This window comes from Sphaerodactylus townsendi, linkage group LG01 (genome assembly GCF_021028975.2).
Source record: "Sphaerodactylus townsendi isolate TG3544 linkage group LG01, MPM_Stown_v2.3, whole genome shotgun sequence".
NCBI lineage: Eukaryota > Metazoa > Chordata > Lepidosauria > Squamata > Sphaerodactylidae > Sphaerodactylus > Sphaerodactylus townsendi.
Genome location: NC_059425.1, coordinates 63509492 through 63522318, shown reverse-complemented (window position 1 = coordinate 63522318; position 12827 = coordinate 63509492). Strand labels below are relative to the sequence as shown.

General features: G+C 42.4%; 1 protein-coding gene across 1 annotated transcript in view; it reads right to left on the bottom strand.

Moving 5' to 3' along the window:
- DNAH14 (dynein axonemal heavy chain 14) overlaps positions 1-12827 on the bottom strand; it is a 306182-nt gene that overhangs the window by 141442 nt on the left and 151913 nt on the right. The window contains 6 exon segments of the mRNA XM_048504880.1: positions 4382-4467; positions 5084-5147; positions 5920-5958; positions 5961-6038; positions 6040-6139; positions 8617-8657. Coding sequence (XP_048360837.1) covers positions 4382-4467; positions 5084-5147; positions 5920-5958; positions 5961-6038; positions 6040-6139; positions 8617-8657 — 408 coding nt within the window.

Genomic DNA, 12827 nt, shown 5'->3' with positions numbered 1-12827 from the left:
GCAATTCCTGATTTTTCTTGGTGTGCATAATTTTTAATCTGTACTTTTTGGATTTAGGTCAGTAGATCAGGAAATTTTCAACCCCATCCCCCCAGAAGTTGGATCTCCAATGCACAGATTTGAATGCTGAGCTCAGCTGGTCAGGTCTAGCATCCAGGTCTGCACACTGCCTCTGGACACTGTTCAACTCCATCTGCCATTTGCTGCCTCCAAGAATCACCTCAAGTTCAAAGGCAGGTGGAGAATTTTTTGGGTTCAGGTTTAATAAACATAAAGATTTCAAAAACCTGAATGAAGCCAGTATGGGGATCTGACTCTTTCACAGTTTTTTTTTTAAATTTTCTGATCAAACCTGAGCCTCAGCCATAAAAGAGCAGAGGCGTAGCTGGGCCAAACTGTGCCCAGTGCGCATTCTAATTTTCTACCCCCATGGTGCTCTACATGCCTCCCTTCCTCCTTCATTTCCCACACTTATTTGAGTTCTTTCAGAACTAGAGCTGAAAGAGTTCTCAGCAAAACTAATTCTGATGGGAAACTATATTCTGTGAGACCTTGTATTCCCTAAGGTCTTCTGAGAACTGTAGTTCCTCAGGCCGTTTTTACTGCAAACAGGCCTTTTGCAGCCTGAAAAAGTTCTGAAAAAGGAAAGGAATGAAGGTAAGTGTGGGAGCAGGGAAACGAGTGGGGAGGCACTGCAGGGGCCAAGTAGGAAAGGGGAGGAGCCTGTGGTGATTTTTTGAGCCTCCTGTATGGCACCCGGTAAACAGTGCACCCCCCCGCCCCCTTGTAGCTTTGCGACTGTAAAAGACTGATTGTCTTTTATGGTGAGAAGTGAGGGAGAAGTAATGACAGTGTGCATGCAAAACCGCAAAAAGACAATGTGAACTGCCATTTGCTGGGTGCTTCCACCAGGTTCACAATCATCCATCTCCTCCTGATGTGCTGTAAAACCCAAAACGTGCAAGACTGACAGGCTTTTTTCCTAATGTGGTCTGGAATCACTAATTGCTTGTGTATAAAACTATAATAGTCTAGACACATCCCAATTTTTTGATCAAATGCAAATGGGATGGTTGGACCGATTGATCTAGTCTTCCTATTATTTTGGGACATTTTTTTCAAATATTAGTATTGATTTATCATCTATAAACATATGGTTATTTAATGTCTCTTTTAAAAAAATCTAAAGATCAAATAGATAGGCAGGAGTGGGGAGGCCATGGGGCTACAGGTTCTCATTGCAGAATAAGAAGCAGGAAGCAGTTGGCAAAAGGGAGGAGAGGGGAAACTTGCAAAGCAGCATGAGGGAGTGTGTGGGAGGGGAGTGAGACTAGGCAGGCTGGCTGCACGCGTGGAGGGAAGAGGTCCAAGGGAAAGCTGTCCCCACAGGTTAGGTCTGCCCTCTATGGAAAAAAACGGCGAAAATTTTAAAATTCTGGTATGGGTAGATTTGCTTGCTGTGGAGAGAGAAAGGAAAGTGAAAGTGGGGCTAGAGGAAAATACATCCCAGTACAAGAAATCTTTCTTGTGGTGGATGTTTGTCTCCATTACACAGCAAACAGTTCGTGAATACTTGACCATTGTTAGCTTCTCTGGTGACAAACTCTTTTGACATTGAATTCTTTTTTTTTTTTTTCTTTCTTTGCACATTACTGAAAAGGGTAGGGAAAGAAACAATAACACAGGATTTATCTTTTTATTTTCTCTACTGCCCACCTCATCAACAACATTTCTCTCAACCTCTTTAACACCTTTTAGCTTCAACTGTTTATTAAATATTGTTTATCTTTTTTAAAATCCTGTGTTGCTCTAACAGCTTCTTACAGTTTAAATTACTTCTACATAGGGCTTCGCATTTTATACACAGGTGTGTCTCTGTCCTGTGCTGAAGGGGAGATTCTCTTCAGGGAAGAGAGTTTCTGCTATGGATGCCTTCTCTCATCCTCCCCTCCCTCCACTCATTGCACAGCAGGATCAGATAAACTCTACTCACGTTTGTGGGAGTGGGCTAAGGGTGACCTTCTTCTTGGTTTCACAGTGGGAGGTGGAAAGAAACAGGCCCTTGTAAGTTATTCCTTTTTGCTTTGGGCTTTTTAACTCCACTCTAACCTGCCTGCTTTACTTCTACAATCCCTCCCCAATAATCAAAAGGGCTTTTAATTTTTTTTTCAACTTTTCAGCAGCTGTACAGTGTTAGGATCTTAATAAATCAAATAATGATAGATCTAATGCTCCTGCTGCAGGATGAAAAGAGTAATATTGAAATACCTTCTATTATTGAAATACCTCTGGAAAAGGGAGGAGTGAGAGTAACAAGCTCTCTCTCTTTCTCATCCTGCAGCAGCAGCAAGGCAGGCAGCTACAGCCAGAGGAGAGGGAAGGGAGACTGGTGTTTCTTTGGACTAAGCATAAGCATGTAAACTCCGGACAACCTATTAATCAAGGAAGATAAGTGTCCAGCCAATCGAGAAAAATCTAACTAAAAGCCAAAGCTTCCTCCTTGCCTGGGAGCTTGGACATTCTGCTATTACAGCATTAGGTGCCAGGGGAGGAGGGAAGAATTACCAAGAGGCAAGGGACACCAGGATGCTGAATGTCTCAAACTGACTGTCTCTGGGTAGGGAAACAAGGAACTATGGACATCTCTTCCCAGAGCACTCTGTACTCAAGAAAGGTTCTTCACTCAAACATGTTCTGTTTTCCAGTCAAAAAATATCTTATAATGCAAGGGATCATCAAACATAAGCCCTATGTAAAGAAAAGTTAAATTTAAATTAACTAGCTCTATGTCTTGCTTTTATATGTCAATCAAGTCTTAATTCAATTTCCCTCCATGTAAATCCCCACTGCACTCCCAGTCTGACACTCCTGGACTATAGGCTGAGTGAAGGAATATTTATTGAGATGTTAAAAGAGCAAATGAGGGAGAGAAGACTGCCTCTTTGTTAAAAGCTGCAAATGGTGAGACCCCTCTCTCAGCCTCCTTCCTTGTTAAAAAGCTGCAGTGCGTAGATGACCTCTCTCTCTCAGCAAATAAATTCACCATTGAGGAACTGGGGCCAGCCATTGAAAGATTGTTCCTTGTATCTCGCTGCCATTGGCAAGGTTGTAGGCAGTGGTGGGATTCAAAGGATTTAAATAAACTTGGTTCCGGTGGTGGGATTCAAATAATTTAACAACTGGTTGTATATAAGCACAATTTTAACAACCTGGTTCTCTAAGCCAAAGTGGTGCTAACCTGCTGAATCCCACCACTGGTTGTGGTGGTCAAAAAAGATCTTCCTCAACCATATCAAACCTGCTGATACAAATTGAGTTAACATCAGTAGTAATTGAACTGCCTTGATCCAACTGTCTCCCAGGTGTTTGATAATCTTCATTGTGCATCTTTTATTGCTTTCTACTTTTATATGTGTGATGGTTCCATTTCAAAGAATACTGCAGTTTCAAAAAATTTGAGAAGAATTGACCTGGCTTCAGAAATGAAGATGTTGTAGGATTCATGTCTTCCTCTTCTGACCTTGAAAAATAACACATAACAGGATGTATGGTCTATTCCATGGAAATAACAAAATGTAAATTATAGTTAATTATAACTTTTAATGCACTTGATTTAATACTTCTCGACTATTCTTAATAAAAAAATAAATCTTTTCTAATTTTGGTTCTAATTCTACTCTTTAAAACTCTAGCACTCACCTATCCTAAGAATATTTTCCGGGAATAAGCCCTTGCTAAAACAGACCTAAGAAGGATTCCTGAGTAAATCTGCTTTAGGAAATGCATTGTAAAATGTACTAGAACACTAGGCTGCTGCTTCAAATGTAGAAACGAAGTTGATGAGTCTTGGTGAAGCTACTTATGCTAAAATATGATGGTATTTAAATATTGTTTCCTTTTCAGCAATGCAGTCTACAAAGCAAACACATAAACAGTCTACAGTGCTGGGGAAGTCTACAAGATCTGCTTTTCCAAAAATTCTCAGTTCAGTCTTGGCATTATGCAGCACATTTCTATTCGCTGTGGGAAGAAAACTCATGAGGGACCAATTACATATTATGTTTTCTCACAGAGCCATATCCTCATTGAGTGGCATATCCTAAAAGTGCAACTCCTTCAGATATGGTAAAACTTCATTCAGGAAAGCAGGAAAAAGAGGGAGAAGCTTATTGGAGCTTTCTAGGAAAGGAAAAAAACAAAAAAGTGCTAATATGTGGTTTTGGGTGCAGGATGTCATGGTAAAGGGCAGTTCTGGTGTATGTATTTGAGTAGAAGCATGGAAATAGTTCTGATATAAATTACTTTGATATAAGATACTTTTAGGGATTCTTTTCTCTCATACATTGGCACAGGGAGCCGATGCCCCTGCAAAAAAGCGTACTGCAGCAAGGTAGGGAGGTCTGCTTGCAAAGCTCTTCATCTGAGCTTCTGTGAGGGGAATGGGGACAACACAGCTTTCTGAAAACCCTTGGAAAGAAAAGGAAGGTGACAGGGTCCCCAGGCATTGGGACAGATGTGGAAAGTTGGGAGTAGTCCAGGGTGGGGAGATGCAGCCAGCGCATGGAGGGGTCCAAAGAGGAAGAGAAAGAGAGGAGGAATTGCCTCCCCAGTGGTAAAATCTGGTAAACCTACTCACCCTTCTAGCCCGCTAGTATTTCCTCTTCATTCAATGGGTATTTCTACTACTGGTTGGGCAAATAAATTGGTTAAATTTTAAAGTGCCAAAGGATTCTTTTTTTGTGTCTGCTGCAACAGACACAGCAATTTTATATCACCATTCATCCCACCTCCTCAGAAATATCAGAACTGTTCATGATTCTTGTTATATATGTACTACATAAAAGAAATTACATTATTCTTAGAACAATTCTACTCTGCTTACTGGAATTGCAATCCCTTCACTTGCTCTTGGATTATGTTAATAAATGGTCCTCAAGAATTCTGCAAAGGTTCTATTGTAATGCCCATCTGATGTACAGGAAATATCTGCATTTTCTTCTTTTTTCCAAAAAACTCTTAACCCTCTTTTCATGCCTAGTTGGAACAAACTTCCAAGGTATTCAACATCATTTTCTGATATTACTGCAGAAATGTTTTTTCAACCATGTCCTTGACATATATGGCTCCCATCCTAGATCGACTGGATCCTGTTAACAAATAAAATAAAACAAATTCATGATAAATTCGCTTCCATTTACATATGTTTTTTATTGATGCTGCTCATAAGTATGTGCACTTTCCTGCAGTTTTGAACATACAGTAAAAAACTTCTTGTTATCCAACAATCATGCGATTAGACTGGTTTTTTCCAGTTAATCAAATATACTCTCACATATCCAAAGCTTATTGCTTGCTTATGCCATCTGACCTGAGATGATCAAAATCCACTCTCTTTGGGAATTCCATGGTGCCTCATGCAGGCCTTTCCCCTGAGCTATGGAGTTGGGTCCCATGCAGACAGCAGATAAGCAAGGGACAGTTGCCCCAAGAGTAGTGGTGGTGGTGGGATTCTAATAATTAAACAACCGGGTTTGCTCCCCCCCGTCAGTGGCCAAATTCCCTGCTGCCCACTCTTACCTCCGCTGCAGAGGAACTCTTGTGGGGTGGAGAGCTGGCAAATGGTGAGCTCTGAAAACCCCTCAGCCTCCCTCCCCTGGGAGAGAGGAGGTAGAGGCATATTGGGGAAAATGGTGCTTTGGGGCAACACTTCCCTAGGCTGCCATCTGCCTGATGGAGGTGGGAGGGGCCTCGTTTGCCTAGCAGCAGCCTGGGTTATGGGCTTCCACCCGCACTCCTCAACTTGAGGGATGCCCGATGTGGCTTGCAGCAGGGCTGACGCTCCCCAGCTTCTATTGCATTAAGGTAAAAAAGATAGAATCCTACTCTTTTCCTTTTTTTTTTTAACTTTAAGAAACGTACCATTTCATGTACATAAACCATGGCACATCTACTAATAGTAGTGCAGGGCTAGCTTCTTGAGAGAGGCTGCTGTCCACTTCAAATATCATTCTCATTCCTGGTGGTAAATAGATCTGCTCTACTGTTAGCAAGGCACAAATGTCTCTAGGAGAGTCATCTTAATGCAGAATTCAAGTTTTCTACCCACAATGTGTCTACTGGACCATCCAGGATAAATCCACTCGCCAATCAATAAAAAGAGTCATCTGTAAAAAAAAAAGTACAATTAACTTCAGAATTTGTTTTGTATGTAGAAAGTTGGACAAACAACATAAAAGTGAGAAAAGCAGTGTTGCAATCTATCTGCAACTAGCATTTATTATAAGTTGTTCTCTCTGCGCAGTCACCCATGGGAACTATGGCATATAGGTTGCCATCCTTCAAGTGCGGGGAGTGATCATGGGCCCATTCCTTTAACATCAGCAGTAAAAATACAATGTAACTTTCAATGTACATATTACAGCTGCATTTTACTGTGCAGAAGAGCAAAATCCACTTGCAAATGATTGTGGAAGTGGATTGAAAGTGCATTATTCTGCATGTGTGGAAGGGGCCATGAGAAAATGGCCATTTTGGAGGAGGAGGAGGAGGAGGAGGGAGGGACCATTCTTGCTGGTCTCCCTCTCCTCTTTAAATCCTGCCCTCTCCAGGTTCTATCACCAAAATTTCCAGGATTTTCACCACCTGAAGCTGGCAATCCCAGTGCACAGCTGCAGAATATTCCAGAGCTCATTATAGCATAAGGCAGCAAATCTCTGAATACTAGTGCCAGGAAGCAACAAAAAAGGGGAAGGCTTTGGTCTCCATGCACAGCATTCCTGTACTCCTAGGATAACTGATTGGCTGATATGTGAAGGAAGCTGCTGAAATAGATAGACCACTTGCCTGATCTAGGGGCCTTCTTCTTATGTTCTTAAGATTTTCACTTCTTTATGTAGCCTTGCAGTTAAAAGAATTTGGTTAAAGTCTCTTCTCTAAGTATTTTTAGGGGATTTAAACCCTAATTTTAGCAACAAATCCTGGCTGGGTGTCAGTTTGATCCACAGCATGTTGGCAAATATGAAACTGGCATAAGTGTGCCTATAATTGAGGATCGTAAGACTTACCATAAGAAGAAACCAAAACATAAGTTGGTGACCTCCAATGATTTAGCTTTAAACTTACTTGTGGCCTACAGTCCAATCCTGAGCGAATCAAGAGATGCAAAGATATTGCTATCTTCCCCAATGCTCTTGAAACGTGACTGGCACCTGGGAGTGTGAGGTGGGGAAAATGAAGTCTGTCAAGGACTGCAGGAGTGAGGCAGCTTATGGGAGTACTGAGGCTTACATTATGGCTTCTCATCCCTTGTGAAAGGAAGCAAGAGAAATGGACCTACTAGGGTGCCCACTGGTGGGGCATGAAGGAGGGTATTATGGAAAATATGGCCACTGACCAAAGGGGGCCAAAAAGAAGAAGCAGAAGGGCAGTCAAGAGTGGGCAAGGATAATTAAAAGCCTGGTAGGTCTGTTCAGGCTGTACGAGAAGGTGGGGAGGTTTCAGGCACCTCAATCACTGTCACTTGAAGAATTTACCTGACACTGAGGAGATAGATGGTAGGTGGGTCAGTCAGGTGCATGTGTGCCCTGATTCTCTGCTGGGGTCCTGCACACAATTCCCACAAAAGATCCGACATACACGAGAGGATGCAGCAGGGCTGGCAAGAGGCGGAGCTCAGGCAGCAAGGCTTGGCGGTTCGGCTTGGCCCGATCCACAGATCGGGCCAAGCTGAGCCAGTTTGGAGGTGCTAGGAGGGCCAAGGGCCCCAGCCCACCCCCTCCAAACTCTGCACGATCCGAACTTGTGGTAACATCCGAGATTCTCTGATGCATTTTTATTTTTTGGTGTTTTTCGCATTTTGGCCTGCAGGGGGGGCGCATTTTTAGAGGTATCAGCACCAAAATGTTAGGGTATCTTCAGAAGACTGTCCTGATGATGCCGCCAAGTTTGGGGCAGTTTGGTTCAGGGGTCCAAAGTTATGGACCCCCAAAGGGGTAGCCCCTATCCCCATTGTTTCCAATGGGAGCTAAGGAGATGTGTTTCATTGCTCCTGCACATGAAGCCTGCCGGGTTCCACACAAAACAGCATTTTTAAAGCTAGTGACACCAAAATTTCAGGATATCTTCAGGAGACCGTTCCTGGATGACACCCCCCTGTATTTGCGTGAAGTTTGAATCTAGGGGGGGCCAAAGTTATGGAACTAATAGGAGATGGCGGCTATACCTTTGAGGCCCACTTTGCCCAGGAGAGTCTCTTACTGATACCACCCAGGTTTGGTGAAGTTTGGTCCAGGGAGTCCAAAGCTATGGACTCCCCAAAGGGGTGCCTCATCCCCCATTGTTTCCAATGGAAGATAATAGAAGATATGGGCTGCCCCTTTGAAGGTCCATAACTTAAGCCCCCCTGAACCAAACTTCACCAAACCTGGGGGGGGGGGGTGTCATTAGGACAGTTTCCTGAAGATACCCTGAAAGTTTTGTGACTGCCTTCAGAAATGTGCCCCACAGGCTGCACCAGAAATTCCCCATTGACATCAATGGAAAAAAATCAATGCAGAAGTAAGATTCTTGGTAACAACAAAATATTCTACTGCCCATCCTCAGAAATAAATATCTCACCAAGCTTTGTCACTTCTGTCAAATTCACCACATATTAGGTTCTATATTGGGGTTTAAAGGAGCAATAGACCTGGCTGGCATTCTGCAGCTCTGTCATGAAGAAGCTGTCAATGATAAGACATACGGATACAAATAGATAGGGTATTGGAATCACAGGGGGTGAGATCAGTGACAAAAGGAGTTGATGTAAACCTTTGTGAAGTTCATCGGGAAGCCAAACATTCAAGCCAGAATGGTCAGTCCATGAACAAAAGAAGAACTGGGCAAACCAAGCAGGTAAGCAGATCCATCTGGTACATACAAAGAATGATGGAAGTTGTTCATGGACAAAAGTGAGGCAACAGGCCCTGATCATGAGAAGAACAGCTTTCAAATGCCAGGTTCTGTCCTTCCTTTTCTGTATACTGGACATTTAGAAACATCATATCCTTCAATTAGGCATATCAGAACCAGAAAGTGGTTGTCCAAATGAGTTATTTTATGCCTGCCTTTAGCACATTTCTCATTCAAGCTTTTTGGGCCAACAAGTTTGAAACAAACATGACCTTGAATTCCCTTCCTTCCATATGAGTAATCTCACATAGGGAGATTCTGCACAGCATAATAATAACGAATTGCATTTGTTATTTTTGAATTTGGGTCCATTTTATTCCATAAAAAGGTCACAATGCAGTAAAGAAGCAATTGTTACTTTAACCAAATGTAATCAGTTACCTATTTCAAGATATCTGTAGTATGAAACATCTTATATTCTAATATTCAGATTGCTGTATATGAATAAAAGCATCAAAGCATGAATAAAAGCATCAAACTGAAGCACATTTTAGTAGGCTGGCTTAAGTAAAATTTCCACAGATGTCAGAACATTGCATAATTTGAATCCACCTGTGGAAAGAGAGGGAATTCCTGTTGTATTTATGGTTATACTACTTACATTGGCAAAAAGAGCTTTCTGTGGATTGCAGGACTTCATCAGTTAGAACAATATCTTGCATATTCACTGTCGTGAGCTTTAGCAAAGCAGAAATTAAAAGTTACAGAGCATGTTGACCACATATGTTAGATTATGTTAAAAACATGATTATTTGATACAAAATTATAAATAATTTATCTCTGAAGGGACAGAGCAGCTTGTATAGTAGCAGCTACTATGACTGAACCCAATGACTTCTGTGATCTGTTTCAGTGCTATTCCCTGATTATCAACCTGGGGCCTAAAAATGAGAGAGATATACAGTCGTTGGAATCCCAAAGCACATCAGAATTATAATAAAATACAGGTCAATTTGAAAAGAAAAGGTATCTATAATGTACACAACTAAACTCTGACTTATGACGTGATACAGTTCTAGACTGGGACATGCTTTACCTTAAGTGTTACGTCAGAGGGAAAACCCCCCACCCAAGTTACTATCTAGAAGTCCAAACATTCAGAATTGAGCAGAGAGGAGAAGCAATGGAGAGCAGAGAGGAGAAGCAGTGGAGAAGAAGACTGGGCCAGGAAGAGCAGAGTGAGCTCTGTTGTTCATTTTGGAGGGCTTTTCTCAAAGCCACATCTTTTAAAACAGTGTATTTTAACAAGGGTTTGCAGGGGTTATCTCTTTTTCTCCTTGTAAGGATACTGAGAGCTGAGGCTGCTGGGAGGTGGGGCTTAACAGGGCTTAACAGAGGTTCCTCTTTGTCCTGGGCTGCTCAGAGGTGGGGCTCCTGAGGTGAGTCAGTCTTTAGTTCAGTCTGTGGAACCAGCGGCGCGCGCCTAATGGCGCGCACAATTTCATTTTTTGTTTCTTTTTCTTTTTTAAATTAATAAGGACATTTCTTGAGGAACAGTAGGTAAAGATAGCTCCAGGGGGCACTGACTAAAAGTTATTACTGGTCCCCTGCTGCCAAAAAAAAATGGATATAGCAATGAAGAGGGTGAGCAAAATCCTACATCTGTGGAGTCAAAGGTGATAATTGCTATTATAGCTAGGTCACTGACATTAAATCCATATACAAAGATAATCTTACATTTTAAATAAAGATTTCAAACATTTCACTTGGTTTATCTGTAGTGACTGATAGATCAAGAAAATCCAGAAAATTTACTATAATGCAAGTTACCTTGCTAGGAGCAACACAATTATAGTTTTGGAGAGGAGGGGATATGATTGAGGGGGGATATGATTGAAGTCTATAAAATTATGCACGGGGTAGAAAAAGTTGACCTCTTGAATCCTAGATCTTCTTATAGTATTGTAGTGATAGCCACAAGCATGGATGACTTTAAAAGCATGATAGACAGATAAATGAAGGCAGTGGCGTAACTAGGCAAACTGGAGCCCTGGGCAAAACCTGAGTTTGATGCCCCCCAGGTGCGTGCCTGGTGCAACGCACACACCTCCCCCTGCCCCCTTGTAGCTACACCCAGTGGCGTAGCTAGGCAAACTGGAGTTTGCCCCCCCATGGGCAGCTGCCCTCCCCCACTGTGACCAAGCAATGATTGTTTACACCAGGTCATTTCAAAGTCACCATCACATTATAGAACGTGCCCCAACTCACATATTCTGAACACAGCAATAGACCATGCAACAAAGCAGAAATATTTTTTTGAAAACATTTTCAAAATGCTTTCAAAATGTTTTATTACTGCTATGAAAACATTTTATGGTGTTGTATCCAGTCCCCCAACTGGGGGAAGCAGCATCACTTTCAATGTTATTTAAACTGGGAACCCCAGATTCTCCCTTTAAGGTGAATTTAAAAGGAGAATCTGGGCTCCCTAGTTTAAACAAGTGAAGCTGGAATCCATCCCCCAAAGCATCACTTTCAATGGTGTTTAAACTAGGGATCCCAGATTCTCCTTTTAAATCCACCTTAAAGGGAAAATCTGGGGTTCCCAGTTTAAACAACATTGAAAGTGATGCTATTTTGGGGCAGATTCTCCCCCGCCCTGAAACAGCATCACTTTCAATGTTTAAACTTGGGACCCCAGATTCTCCCTTTAAATCCATGCCAAAGGGGGGGATTTAAAAGGAAAATCTGGGGAAATTTGGGGGGTGCCTGCTGTCAGAGGTGCAATTGTTAAGCTAGCAGCACCAAACTTTCAGGGTATCTTTAGGAGACTCGCCTAATGATAGCACCCAGATTTGGTAAAGTTTGGGTCAGGGGGTCCAAAGTTATGGACCTTTAAAGGTGTAGGCCCCATCTCCTGTTAGCTCCCATTGGAAACAATGGGTGATGGGGGCCGGGGCACCCCCTTTGGGGGTACATAACTTTGGACCCCCTGGATCAAACTTCACAAAACCTGGGTGGTATCAGTAAGAGACTCTCCTGATGATACCTCCCATGTTTGGTTCAGGGGGTCCAAAGTTATCGACTCTCAAAGGTGTAGCCCCATCTCCTATTAACTCCCATTGGAAACAATGGTGATGGGGCACTGCCTTTGGGAGTCCATAACTTTGGACCCCCTGAACCAAACCTCACCGAACCTGGGTGATAGCATCAGGTGAGTCTCCCAAAACATCCCTGAAAGTTTGGTGCTGCTAGCCTAAAAACTGCACCCTCTGCAGGCCAAAAATGGAGAAACACTGAAAATACAAAAAATCCCACAAACGAACCTGCAGTTTTTGCGCCCCCTACAAGGGGGCACCCTGGGCAACTGTCCACTTTGCCCAATTGGAGGAACGCCTCTGAATGAAGGATAGGCCCATCTATGGCTACTACCTATGGTGACTAGAGAGAACTTCTATACTCAGATACAGCAAAACTTTAACAACCAGTGCTAGAAGACAACATCAAGGAAGGTCTTGTCCTTTTTGCCCTGTTCGTTGGCCCTCCAGGGTAACTGGCAGCTGCATAAAATAGGATGCTGGACTAGAGAGACCTGAAATCTGCTTCCTATCTTTTTCTGTGATGTACAGTTCTTAATAAAGCTTCATAGTGTCCTTTAAGGCTTTACAATATTCATAGCATTAAGGGGAACATGTTCTAATATAAGGGATACTTCTGATGCATTAAAAAATACTATGGAAGGCCAGTGCTTAACAGATCAGTACAGTGCATTAGCAGTAGGGTATGCATGCTACTTGCTATAGTTACAGAGGTCATGAGAAAAATCAGCTGATGAAGAAATATGCCTAATACCAAACCCTAACCCCAGCCAATCCATGTGTTTCTTGTTGCCAGTAACAACATTTGATATTCTGCTTGCTCCCGTAGATGGAAAAATC